General features: G+C 34.5%; 1 protein-coding gene across 3 annotated transcripts in view; it reads left to right on the top strand.

Moving 5' to 3' along the window:
* ATP7 (copper-transporting ATPase 1) overlaps positions 1-14398 on the top strand; it is a 100136-nt gene that overhangs the window by 73057 nt on the left and 12681 nt on the right. For all 3 annotated transcript variants that reach the window (XM_067278758.1, XM_067278759.1, XM_067278760.1), the window contains 3 exons: positions 3558-3698; positions 8235-8423; positions 8504-8686. In XM_067278758.1, coding sequence (XP_067134859.1) covers positions 3558-3698; positions 8235-8423; positions 8504-8686 — 513 coding nt within the window. The remainder of the gene's footprint in view (positions 1-3557; positions 3699-8234; positions 8424-8503; positions 8687-14398) is intronic.

Below are 14398 nucleotides of genomic sequence, written 5' to 3'. Positions count from 1 at the left end.
GGGTTAAAAAAGGAATACATAGGAGTTACAACAAGAAACCTCTGGGTAAGGATCAGAGAACATAAATATGATGTTAGGAAAGGATCTAATACAACGGTATTAGCCCAAATGGCTCAAGCCCAAGGATCTGTGGTTGGGTGGGGAAAAGTGGAAATCGTCAAACAAGTACACTCTCCAACTTTAGCAAAAACTGCTTAAAAAATGGAAATATACAGGAGCAAACTTGAAGAAGGATGCATTAATGCCAGAGATGCAGAGGGTCTTCCCTCAGCCTGGAAGTTTGCCAATAAAAAAGCTTACAAGTAGCTTATGAACAGAAGTATGATCCATAATCGCTTTAAGAAAATTAGTAACTTCTATTTGGTTTTGGTGGTTTGTATTAATGTTTAGCCATTGTAGTATGTTATTTATTTTTACACTTATGTATCATTTACGTTTTAATTTTTTATTCTAATTAGTTGATATGTTATCAGTTTTTTGGTATTTTTGAATTTTATACATTATGTTCCATTTATGATGTCTTCCATTTTCGTATGTTCTAACCTGATGATGATCTATTGACTAAATTAAAAACGTTCATTTTGTTTTTAATAAACTCCCTCGGCAATGAATAAGGTGTTAGTTACTTGATTTGTACAGTTTGCTGAGTACGATTTTGTTCAACATAAGTAGTGTCTTTTGTCCTTCCTATGCCTAATGTGAATTAAGTTCATATAGATAGCTAAAGTTTCCGCCTGTGCTATTGAGCAGTGTGAACCTAGACGGAAGCATGCATTGTGAAGCTCGTGGCCTATGTCGGAGTAAACAACAAAAGTGGCACCCACATTGTCATCCATCTTGCAACTGTCAGTGTAAATCCTAAACATGGGATGATCATCCTTGATCTTCAAAGTAAATGTCGGGAAAGCTGATGGGAGGGGTCGTAATCGTAAATAAAGAGGGTATTTTTGTCGATGCTGAATTTTTTGATGTCGTCAATCAAGGTCAAACTGGGGGAAATCTTACCTACTCTAATCATTTTGTTGACATCCGAATCACTATAATCTTGCCAGGGTAAGGTGACGAGATTTTCCTGCCAAACAATGCATTTAATTTCTAATCGATAGGGGTCAATCCTGACATTACCAAAAGGGCACTAGTGGGTGCAGTCCTATAAGCCTTACAAATGCAGAGAGCTGCAATCCTTTGAACAGATAACAGTTTTTTGTGGTTATGGACTTTGGCGGCCATCTGACCCCAGACCTATATGGCATAGAGTACTAGCTGAATTACACCCCGTAAATAAGCTTAGTAGCGTTAGGGCCAAGCCCTATGTGTTCCTAGCAATACTAATGAGGTCATTGGCTGTCTTTTTAGCTTTGTCCATGATGTATTTGATGTGGGGTGTGAAGTTAAGTTGCTCATCAAGAATAATGCCTAAATATTTCATTTCTGTTGTTTGCTTTATTCTGTGAGCACCTATTCGAAGGGTAAGCTTCCTGACGAGTGGCGCATTCCTAACAACTATCTTGCTTTCACATTTATCTGTGTTAATGGGTTGCCTAAGTTTAATACTCCACTGGTGAATATAATTGAGAATGTCATTGCATATGACCCGTAAGCGTTCACTGTTCCTGTGTGATGCTAGGATAATTGTGTCATCCGCATACCCCTGTATGTGACAGCCAGGAGTTTTCAACCTTTGTCTCAACAATCCTGGGGTTGTGGACTTGGCTTTAGGCAAGTTAGTTCTGGGTATTGAGCGTGTTCTGTTGGTGCCAGAAAGACTTAAGCAAGGGAGACCCCCTTTTTCTCATCAATGGACTTATTGAAGAATCAAGATCAATCGCTCTAGGCTTAATAATGAGGATTAGAAACACCTGCACTCCTGTTGCTAAGATAGGATTGAAGAAGTTTGTAAAGATTTTGAAGGCAGTGATGAGCATGTAATGTGTGCGGGATAGAAGGCCACCATGCATGATCAAAGGCGCCTCTAAAGTCAATAGTGATAATTGCAGTATGCTGATTGTTTTGTTTAGCCTGGTGGATGTAGTTAACGACCTGATGGATGGCATCTACTGTACCTTTGTTTTTAGAGAAGCTGAACTGATTCTGATGCAGGGCTCTATGCTTGTGTAGATGCCATGTGATCCTATTAATCATTAGACCATCTAACACTATTCCCAGAGTTGGTAGAAGGCAGATCAGCATGTTTTTTTTTGTAAATATTATCACTAGTGGGTTTGGGAAACAATTTGACACTAGCCTTTTTTTTACTGAGTAGGAAAAAGGCCAGTGTTCAAACAGATATTAAAGAGAATAACAAACGCTCTAGGATTGGTGTGAAATGTGTTTTTTATTACTCTAGTGGTTATACTGTCAAGACCTGGGCTTTGTTATCTGTGAACGAACAGATAGCATTTGAAACCTCGACGTAGGTGAAGTTGTGGTCATTGTGTGTATTAGGTGGAGTGAGTGTAGAACTCCGGATGACCGTTTGTGTATTGTCATTCTGCTGTGGGTCATCCAAAGGGTAAAGGCTGGTGACGATGTGCATGATAGTTCTTCTGTGTTGTTGGTGAGATAGAAGGTAGTAACAAACCTTGTAGCTGGGTTCAGAGAGATTATAGCGAGGTTGTGGCCGAAATTTTCATCTCTAAACCGTGAACATTGAGTGTTGCTATCTTGTAAGCAGTGCTCGACGTTTGACATTCACGTTTTAGAGATGAAAACTTTGGCTGCAATCACAATAATGTGTGTAATTGTAAATGCATTTTAATTGTAGACTTCTGGCATTATTGATGACTAGAATTATAGACTTCTGCTGAGAACATCTAAAATATTCTACTGTACATAAAGAAAAACATAGAGCTTAAAATATTAAACAATTTAAGTATAACAGTTTTACATTTACAAAAAATGTCCTCCTTGGGAGCTGATTTTAGAATGACTGATGCATGTCAAATGTCAAAACTCTACTGAAGAAACAACATACAGAAACTTTTATTACAATCACTAGTTATAGTAGCTATTAGGTGGGCCTAGCTGATACTAACCAAAGTTATTTATGTATTTTAGATTATTTTCTTCATGTTTTAATGAATTGTACAATACTCACTAAAATCTTGTATTTTAGATTAACAGACAAAGTTTGGGATGAAAAAATGCAATCACAAATAAAATAGAACGACTTTAGAAAATCAAACATTATATGTACATATTGTTGGTGCACAAGAATAGTGACACAACTCAAAAAAATAGTTCCTCTAGAACAGCCACTTAAAAGTTTCTTGTTTCCTGTAAAGCTTTGTCATGATCTTGGATTTTTAAAATTTTCAAATCTATTTTGGAAATAAATATTAGTGTTCATTCTTTCACATAAAAATATGGGGAGTTTGTTATACATTTCTACAGTAAACTCGAAATTGGAAATTTTTGAGTTGTGTCACTATTCTTGTGCACCAACAATATGTATATATACAAATAACTTATATTTTAATAAAATTTAAATTGCAAAACAAGTTAGTTTAGACTTGCACAGAGAAAATATTAATTGTATTTATTGCATGTTTGTTTAGGCTCCAATCCAGCATCTTGCAGACAAAATAGCAGGCTATTTTGTTCCAGGAGTCGTTTTCGTTTCGGTGCTGACGTTACTGGGTTGGATAATCGTTGGATATCACTACGTCGGAATAATAAAATCGTATCATATGAATCACGTAAGTGTTTAACAAATTTCTGCCTTTAAAATATTTTAAAAAGTTGCTTAATTAAATGTCAACATTTCTAACTGAAAACAACTGTTCAGCTCAAGTCTTCAGTTTTGAAAAAAAAGAACAAAATGGAAAGCTTGTTTTTCATTTTAAACATGAATTTAATTATTGATGTAAGTTATTACAAGACTATAATTTGGAGATTGATTATTTTAAACTTTCTGTGTAAATTGTCTTTAATTTGTTAATTTACCAGTATATGTATGATACATACAGTTTTATTAATGAAAATCAAGCTTTGTAATATTAGGTATACAGATTGTCTTGGTTGACATGGGGATATGATGCTTAAAAGTAATACAGGACTTGTAGTGATTCTCTTTGGAAACATATGAATCAAGGACTTGCTGTCATTGCTTCACTTTTGAATCCTATTTGGGTTTGTCATCAAACAATTATATTTTCTCTATATCTTGGTATTTTTCTACTTATTTATGACATTATCAGTTTCACAAGGGCAGTTTTTTTTCAAGCTCTGATGGTCCATAAAAAAAAGACAAGTGTAAACAACAAAATGAATTTATTACCAAAAGTTAGGTACAAACATGGTTACTTTTCGACATAATCAGTGTGATGATTGAGGCCCTAATGTTGTTTTGAAGATCGTCATTAGTCTCAAATCCCTGTCCTCCTAGCTACATTTTCAGTTCAGAAAAGAGGTGGGTCTTCACATCATCTTTAAACACCCAGCGTAGAGTCCCAATTTAGGGTCGAGCAACTTCCACCTCTTTCCCGAACAGGAAAGGTGGCTAGGAGGGCAGAGGTTCAAGACTAATGACGATCTTCAAAACAATGTTGTTAAGGCCATCTCAATTCACTTCACTGGCGGCCACATTCTATGACAGAGGGACGGAAAAACTCGTTCACAGATATGACAAATGCCTCAATCATCACAGTGATTATGTCGAAAAGTAACCATGTTTGTACCTAACTTTTGGTAATAAATTCATTTTGTTATTTACACTTGTCTTTTTTTTTATGGACCATCAGAGCTTAAAAAAAACAGCCTGCGTATTTTATCTATCAATTTTTCATTTCTGCACCTTGATTTAGAAAATCTATTATAATTTTTTTGTAATATGAAGTATAGAATAGCTACTGCTAAAAAATTTACTTACAATATACTAACTATTGATGAACATAATTTTGTGGATGGTTTGCACATTTTGCATGCAAAACAGTTTATTTCTTTCCAGCAATGCAATGACAAGCAGACATTCAAATTTTTACACGTACAATGTTTTATTTTTGGTGTAAAACTATTTCTTCGGGTTTAATTATGAACTTTTATACTTTCTATTGACCTGTGCAAAAAATGCAGGATGTATTTAGTTAATCTAAATTTTAAAAAACTGGTCTATTAGAAAGAATGCATTTTATTTATGGAAAGTTTTATTGAAAAAGCAATACATTATATAAACAAATAAATTATTTAAAAATTAGTTCTTAAATCACTAGATTTTTATTTGTAAAATCTAATGTTAATGAAGTATTAATGAAGTGTGATTCATATTTGATTATACCTCATTCCTGTAAACCTCTGATAAATGGGGAAAAGCTTATTCATTATTTCTTATGATCAAAATCTGTATCTTATTCCAGCATATCCCAGTTGTTTTTTCCAGACATTGGCCAATATAAAAATGTAAGTGTTGATTAGATCTGCAATGATAGAAGTGAATATGACATTCACAAAACTTACATGTTTGCTCCTCTGATCAGATCAGTCATTCCTTTAAGTACGAGGGTAATCTCAAAAGTAAGGTCTCTTATTTTTTAAAAAATACAAAGAAATATTTATTTTTAATAATGTTTTTATCATTTTAAAGCATGAACATTTATCTATTATTCTACATAACAGACATTTTGGTTGATGCATTTTTGTAGGCGCTGTGGCAATTTTTGTATGCCCATGTCACACCAGTTTGCTGCCATGTTGCAGGACCCATCTTGCACACACCTTTTGATATTGCAACTTTTCTGTGAAAATCCTATGATTGGTGCATCAGGAAACTCCAAGAACCAAAATGCTGATATCATCCAGAGTGTTTCACCAATCTTCACACGTGGTTTGCTCGACCTTCGTCGGAAATTGATGGTCTCCCGCTTCTTTCTTTGTTGTGAATTTTAGTACAATCGGCTGCAAACTCCCTACACCACTTGTGGGCACTTTTGACATCTATACACGACTTGCCATACACTTCTGTCAATTGGCAATGAATTTCAATAGGTTTAACACAACATGGCGGTGAGCTAGTATGACATGGGCATACAAAAATTGCCACAGCGCATACAAAAATGCATCAACCGAAATGGTGTTTATGTAGAAAAATAGATGAATGTTCAAGCTTTAAAATGATATGAACATTATTGAAAATAAACGTTTCTTTGTATTTTTTAAAAAATAGGAGATCTTACTTTTGGGATTACTTTCATAATATCAGGTAACCAAAAAAGTTCTGTCATTTTTTGTTGAAAGAAAACAAACATAAAAATGTATAGGAAATAACACAATTTATTCATGAAAATAACCACCCTCACATTCTAAAACCTTTTCCCAACGGGAAACAAGCTTATAAATTCCATTTTTATAAAAGTCACGATCTTTAGAGTTGAAAAACTTCTCTAACTCCATTTCCATAGCCTCTCTATTTTTGGACTGTCGATTTCGCAGATGATTATCTAGGCTTAAAAATAAGTGATAGTCAGAAGGGCTAATGTCAGGGGAATAAGGAGGGTGCAAAAGAAGTTTCCATCCAAGGGTCTGAATTGTGTCAGAGGTCACATGCGCGACATGAGGCCTATAGCATTATCATGTAGGAAAAGAATGCCTTTACGGTTCACTAAAGCTGGCTGTTTTTTCAAAAGTGATTGGTGAGCTCGACGGAGGTGGTCACTGTAGATGTTAGCACTAATAGTCTGGTCAGATGGTATAAGTTCATAGTGAACAATTCCATTTGCAGTCCACCATATGCACAATATTGGCAGGTGTCAATCGACGAGGTATCCATTTGCCAAGCTTGTAAACTTTCCCGATACTATGCAAATGTAAACGGACAGTTTCGTCATTTATGGAGAACCTTCCTGCTAACTTCTGACAAGTTTGAGCAGAATCTTTTTCGATTGCAGCCTGTAATTCATCATCATTAATGACATACGGCCGCCCTTCTCGTGGCGCATCTTTAAGCGACTCGTCGCCGGAAGAAAATTTTCTAAACCACCTTTGGGTGGTGCAAGTGCCGACAGAACCTTGTCCAAAAGCCTGGCATATTTTTTGAGCCATTTCCATAGCATTTGTTCCAAGTTTAAACTCATACAACATACAAGCACGAATTGTAGAGTTTGAAGTATTCATCTTCCGGTCAATTTTTATAATATTAAGAGATAACCTTTCTGCTTCTCTTTATATAAGATGAGTCAGCATTAAATCTTGATTAACATATTGCTGGAATTTTAGTGCCATCTATTGTGTGTTGCGTGTAACATTCTTTAAACTTTGTAGTTTCACAAAAAACGACAGAACTTTTTTGGTTACCTGATAATTAGTTATGGCAATAAGTAAGCAGAAAACAAGTAAAATGGAGTAAGATAAATTCTTTATGGAAACTGCAATATTAATGTGTAATAGCCTTTATAAGTCAAACTTTGGTCAAACTTGGTCAGTTGTAACTGGATTTTTTGAGTGACCAAAGAGACGTTGCAGGCACATAAGAGTCCAAGATTGTTTTTTCAATACCTACTATTAGTTCACTCTCTTCCTATATTTATATATCTTGTTCAAATTTTCAATCGTTAATAAAATACTTTTTATTCATCCACTCAAGTTCAAATACATTTTTTTTAAACTTGTAGTGGATGACACTTGATGTTAATACAGTTTTTTCAAATATTAATTCATTAATTAATTAAATTTAAACCGTGGCGCCCGTCAGCAATATGCCGATTCCGACCAATAGAGGGCGTGAGGAGAAAAAAAGTGAACTTTGAACTATTCATTCATTCACTTTTCAGACCAACGACGACAGGAGACGGACGTTAGAACAAGTGGTCAGCACAAGCAACTAAAATAAAATTTTTCTTTGTTGACCTAAGTAGGAATTGACTTTAAAGATTTTTTTTTATATTACTTGTTGTTAATAAAATTTTATTACTAATTGAAAAGTTAGCATTGTTCTGTGAATGAAACAAAAATAGATGATTCCTTTTATAACCCTTCCCCATTTACAAGAAAGAATTAACACTGACCATCATTTATGTGAAAATATTTTAATCACAAATGTGACAAGACTGCAGACTAGAACCTAGGAACCAACTTGTATCAAAATTCTCACAGACAGAGGTCATGCCATAATTAATTCTTTAAAGAAAACCTTGACTTTAATTTTTCTCCCAAAATGATTATTTTTCTGTTTACTCTGTGGAATAAGTTATTGTGTGTGTAATATTATTTAAAAAATATTTACTCATTTGTATTTCTTACAGAAAGACGACATGCCCGAGTCAGAAATCATCCTGCAGTTTGCATTCCAATGTGCTCTCACCGTCCTGTCCATCGCCTGTCCGTGTTCTCTCGGACTGGCCACTCCCACCGCCGTCATGGTCGGAACCGGAGTCGGAGCCCTGAACGGAATCCTCATTAAGGGAGCCGAACCTCTAGAAACCGCCCACCGGGTAAGTTAGGTTTTTCTTGGATTTGCGAGTTTATTTTTTCACATTGTATTCTGCTTCATTCATCTGCTGTTTATGTTCAGGTGAAGTGTGTCATATTTGACAAGACAGGAACGATAACGCGAGGAATTCCCGTGATGACGAGAATAAACATATTTGTAGAAGAACGGGTCTGCTCTCTGGCCAAACTTCTATCGCTCGTGGGTACTGCCGAAGCCAACAGCGAGCATCCCATTGCAGTCGCAATTACAAAATTTGTCAAAGAAGTAATTTTAACATTTTAATAACTTTTTGTATATAATTTGTTGTCATTTCTTATCTTCTCCATATGTTCTTTTACTTCAGTTCTTCATTCTGTAAAGAGATAATTTGATTTGATATGGAAATGGTTCGTAGAATAGCAATATAAATGTAGGTATTTTAATAGTTTATGCAACAAAAGATTTTTAACACGAACATAACTTTGTCATGCCAAAAATAACATGCATGAATTAAATTAGAGTTTGCTCTGTTTTTTAACTAAACTCTTATATGTTGTAGTATACTAAACTTTTGGCACAGATTTTATTATACAACACACACATTCTTACTAGGGTTTCTCCAACAGGATCCCAGGAAATTCTTTTCATCCCAGGAAATCAAATTTCTTAAAAATTCAAATTGCCTGCAAATTTCCCTGCAAATTTCTTAAAAATTCACTTTTTTTTATTTTGTGTTAAAGTTGAGGAAATTTTGCAGATGTAAAGTATAATTAACTCATAAACTGTCAGAATACATTTGTATTTATTAATTTTAAGCCTGCTTATTAGTTTTTTAAATTTTTGCTTATTATGGCATGTTGCAAATGGTCAATAATCAATATGTAGCCTATTTCTGTCAGAACCTGTAATATCTGGAATAATTGTGCTTATGCTGTGTTAATTTTTAACCATACCCAGTAGCTTCGATAACTGCATTATGCTAGGTTGTGCAAATTGGGCAAGGATACAAACGAATACGAAGTATTAAGTTTTTCTTCATAAACCTGATTATAAAAGCCAAATGAACTGTCGAATTATCAGGCTGTAAGCTCTATGCCACTATTAAAGCAGATGAGGTAGACAAATCGAGAATACGAGATGGCAAAAGAAATACCGTAATGCATCTTGAAAACGAACTAGAAATCTTCCTGGCTACAGGTGTAAAAAACATAACATCTGTCTTCTCTTAAATGCATTAAAGACAATTCCACCCACATCAATTGAATCAAAAAGGGCATTCTCGGTAGCAGGACTTTTCTTTAGTAATAAGAATCAAATTGAGTGATTGGCGTATTGACCATATCTGCTTTTTTAAACCTTAATACAAAATATTATTGTAAATTTTTATAATATTGTGAGATCTAACTGGGGGTAGGGAATAACTTTATGATTCACTGTCACTTAATCGGCAAACTTGTTGTAAGACAAGTCTTCTGTTGTCATATAAGATGGCATCCAAATTGGACTAACGAGTGTTTTGGAGGGACTTATTATATTAAGTGATGAAAATTGCAGAGACGTAAGATTGTAAGATCTTGTCTCCTAACGTCAGGGACCCGACACCAGTTAATCAATTTCCCACGGATTAACACACGTTTATATCTATAAATAGATTCTATGACGTCCAAGTGAATGTCAAACAAGAGTGCTATCGAAAGGATGAGTCATGCATTTAACAATTAACAAATAAATTTATTTAAATCTAATTATATGATAGATACAAAAATATACACAAATTGAATGATTAATTAAGTGATTACAAAGGATATATGCAAATAACATAATTCCATCTATGCCTATATCATTGGCTATTATATCTAAGCCTAACTTGTGTATGGAGGTCTATTCTACCTTATGACTATGTTTAAGTTGTGAATGGAGATTAATCTAGCTTACAGACTATACCTATCTCGCGTGTGGGAGAGAGATTTACATTTATCTAACAAGACATACAACCTCAGTAGTATTTCTCGATGTCTTTGTCAATGTCTTTGAATATTGAAGTCTTCACTTAAGGTTCCAATTGTCCGTGATGTGGGAGTCGATTTGAGGATATTATTCCTTGTAGGTTATTCCTGATTCTATAGGTTTCATCTATCAATGGAGTGCCTTCTTCTCTTTCCTGATATACTTGTGGCTAACTCTTAACCAAAATATATGTGTGGAGAACTCCTACTTTACTTCTTCCTTCAATGAAACTTTTGGCGAACTCCTGGAAAAGCCTGATGATACGTACTCTTTCTCTGAGAGGCAGTCAGCTAACTCCCCAGTTTTGGCACAAATTACGCTAATATTCTTTGTCAATGTTCAATCAAACAGATGGATTTCTCCCACGTGAAAGGATGCACGGGGGCAATCTTGAGGGGTAAAATCGTCAGTTGAGTCTGTGATGAGAGGGGTGATAACACTCCACATAAGGAAGTTGATTTCCATCGAATCGGAATTTCTTTCCCCTTCACAGTCTTCACAAGTCTTCAGGTTGACTTTACCTTCCATTTGGTATCAATGCCTTTTAAACATAATGCTTTACATTTCTATATCTCTCTCTTTACAAATTATAGAGAATTTACACATATAATATGGGAAGTGAAAAATTGTTACATCTCCCCTTCAAAGGAAGTTCCGTGTTGCACTTCCGTTGAAAAAATGCACAAAGTTTGTTGAAGTGTCAACAATAAAATATGAAATATTATTTCAATTTTAAACATAAATTTTACAAATAATTCCATAAATTACCGACCCCTAAATGCTGATTTTCACATGGCTTCCCGTTTTCTTAAAATCATACTAAATTTAAAACATCGTATGATTTTACACAAGTCTATGATCTCTCTCTCTCTCTGATAAGAGCTACTGTGTGAAAACTTGCCACTATGTTCTTAAAATTTACATCTCAACTACAAGTGATTATAAACTATCATTACAATAGTACTTCTGGATGAATTTCAAACAACTTAATTTCATCACTTCACAACCTGAGGAAGTGTCACAGTTTTTGCGTCATAGTTCCTGTTCCTGTTCCTGTTCGTTGACCTCATTTTCTTTCACGGTCAAAGTCCAAATGTTTCTGTAGCATGTATTCTTCATTTTCTCTGGATTTCAAACGTTCTGAAGGACGATGGCATTCTCAAGATCATTACACAGTACTAAAACACTTAAAGATCATCAGTCAATGCACAAAACCTTTAGTTCATCATTAAAATTTCTCTAACATTTACAGAACAATTTATGTAATTCTCTCTCTCCTTATCTATTTTAATTCTATTTCCTTATTATAATTATTACGAGTTAAAGTAGTAAATTTATCTATATTCAGTCTAACAGATATGAATGAATCACTATGATTACTTTCTATATTTTACTAGTAATTAAATCTACAAACAAATCTGATCAACATCTAACAATATTAAAGATTTAAAGTAAGCACTATTAGCCTGGACAGAAGGTCCGCAGTTTTCGTACTACCTTTTCTCGTATTGAATTATTCAAAAACCGACTTAAATTGAAATTTTATGTTATCTAAAAATTTAATCATCTCTTCCAATATTCCTTCTGGAGTTATTTCCTTATTTGCAACTTTGAGCATATTTGTATTATTAGAAGATTCTTGCTCTTCCTATAATTTCATTTTGTATTTAATATGCAAGATAAATTTTTCTCAGATTGTCTAATCTCTCTAATAGTATTTATTTTCTGATTTATTTTAGGAGGATTTCATTTTCCTCTATCTACCTTTTTATCTACCTTTCGTTTTATATTCGTGTCCTCGACTATAGGTCTTCTTTTTGTATCGGCTCTAGACTTTTTTTGTAATTTTCTTTCTCTAGGCAATTTTGACTTTAAATTTTTATTATTTTCAGCATCCACATTCTGTATGTATCGTCTACTTTCTCGAAGGGACATTTGAATCATTCTTACGTAACTTCTACTAGAGTATTTCCCTCTAAAATTGTAATTAGATTTCGGATTCGCTCTACCTTTTTGTGGTATTCGATTGTAATCTGAATTAAATTCTTCTTTCCCTGGTTCTCGCTTAGGACGATTTCTCTCTACAGGTAACAGTGAACAAAAGTGTACCCAATTTCTATTTGGCAATAGTATTCTTTCCTTTGTCTCATCTATCAAAATGTTTTCACTTTCCAAAATATCTTTTCCGATTATCCCATCGCAAGGGACGGTGAATTCTGGGTCTACTATCCTACATATTTTCTCAAATTTGTGGACTCTTATTTTGAATTTTGGCATTACTGTGCCCTTAATGACTCCTGTTTCTCCTGGGCTATTTTCTATCTCTATAGGCATTTTCTCATGCACTGGAATTTTGTGTTTTAGCTTATTGGTTATTCCTTTTGATAGCAGTGTAGCCTTAGTGGTTTCATCAATTTTGACCTTTATGGGTATATTGTTTACATATATGAGAATAATTATTTCACTTTGTGGCTTAATCAAAGCCATATGACCTTTATATAAATTTCTTTCTATAATGTTTTCATCTCTATAATATCTATCCCTGCCTGTGGGGTAATTTTGATATTTCTCTTTTTCTTTCACGTTTTAACCTATCCTTTAAATTTCTAATTTGACCCTTTAGTTTTTATATTGGGTTGTTCGGAAAGTTCGTAGCAATTTTTAAGAGAAATAAAAGAAATTGTTTTAAAACTAAAAACATACTTTTATTCCATTATGTATGCGCCATTGTTTTTAACGACGTGTTGCCATCTATGGGGCAGCTTCATGATACCCTCTTCGTAGAACTTTCCAGTTTTTCCCGCGAAAAACTAATCCACGTGGTTTTTGCAAGCTTCCAAAGTATCAAAGTTTTTATCATGAAGGGAATTTTGTAGAGAACGGAACAAATGGTAGTCCGACGGGACAAGGTCGGGTGAGTAAGTGGGGTGGAGTAAAACATCCCAGCCTAGTTCCAATAATTTTTGGCGTGTTCGTAAAGACGTGTGAGGTCTGGCATTATCTTGGTGAAACACAATGCCTTTTCTATTGGCCAGTTCCAGACGTTTTTCTTTAATTGCCATGTTCAGCTTATTAGAATTATTAGATCCAATACTTTACTTAGATTCCAATACTTATTAGAATCAATTGTTTGATTCTGTGGAAGCAGCTCGTAGTACAGGATTCCTTTCCAATCCCACCAGACAGTGAGCATGACCTTCTTTGGATGAAGACCGGCCTTTGGAGTTTTTAATGGTGATTCATTTTTCTTACCCCACGATCGTTTTCGGCTGATGATGTTATAAATGATCCACTTTTCATCACTTGTCACTAAACGCTTCAGAAAAGGGTCATTTTCATTTCGTCTTTCAAGAGAATCACAAATGGAGATGCGATCCAGTAAGTTTTTTCCGTTAAGTCGTGAGGTATCCAAATGTCATAACGATTCACATATCCGAGCTTTTTTAGATGTTGAAATACAGCACTGTTTGATGACTTCACTATGTCTGCAATCTCTCGAGTTGTGTAATGAGGGTTTTCATCCAATAATGCTTTGATCTGGTCCTCTTCAATAACAGGAGGTCTTCCTGAGCAAGGAGCATCTTCAAGGCTGAAATTACTTGTTTTAAATTTTGCAAACCACTTTCGAACAGTTGATTGATACAGCACTCCCACCATAAACATCACATATCTTTTTTGCTGTTTGTACAGCATTTTTGCCTTTACGAAAAAAGAAAAGAAACAAGTGTCGATAATGCACGTTGTTCGCATCCATTTTTTGCAATGAGACAAATTAAACGCTATTTGAATAATCTTAACGGTTTTTTTGTAACGGACACGTCTCAAGGTCATTTATCGTAATATTTATTGGTTTGTACAATTCTAATCATTTTTGCGTCAATCGGTGTCTCAACTGTCTGCTATCAAAAATCGCTACGAACTTTCCGAACAACCCAATATTTTATCAGCATATGTGTGCGGCTCTATAGCAGTCTCTTTTTCTTTTACTAC

This window comes from Centruroides vittatus, unplaced genomic scaffold (assembly GCF_030686945.1).
Source record: "Centruroides vittatus isolate TY-2023 unplaced genomic scaffold, ASM3068694v2 contig_817, whole genome shotgun sequence".
NCBI classification, from domain to species: Eukaryota; Metazoa; Arthropoda; class Arachnida; order Scorpiones; family Buthidae; genus Centruroides; species Centruroides vittatus.
Note: the sequence above shows the minus strand (reverse complement) of the source record. Positions and strands in the feature narration are given on the sequence as shown.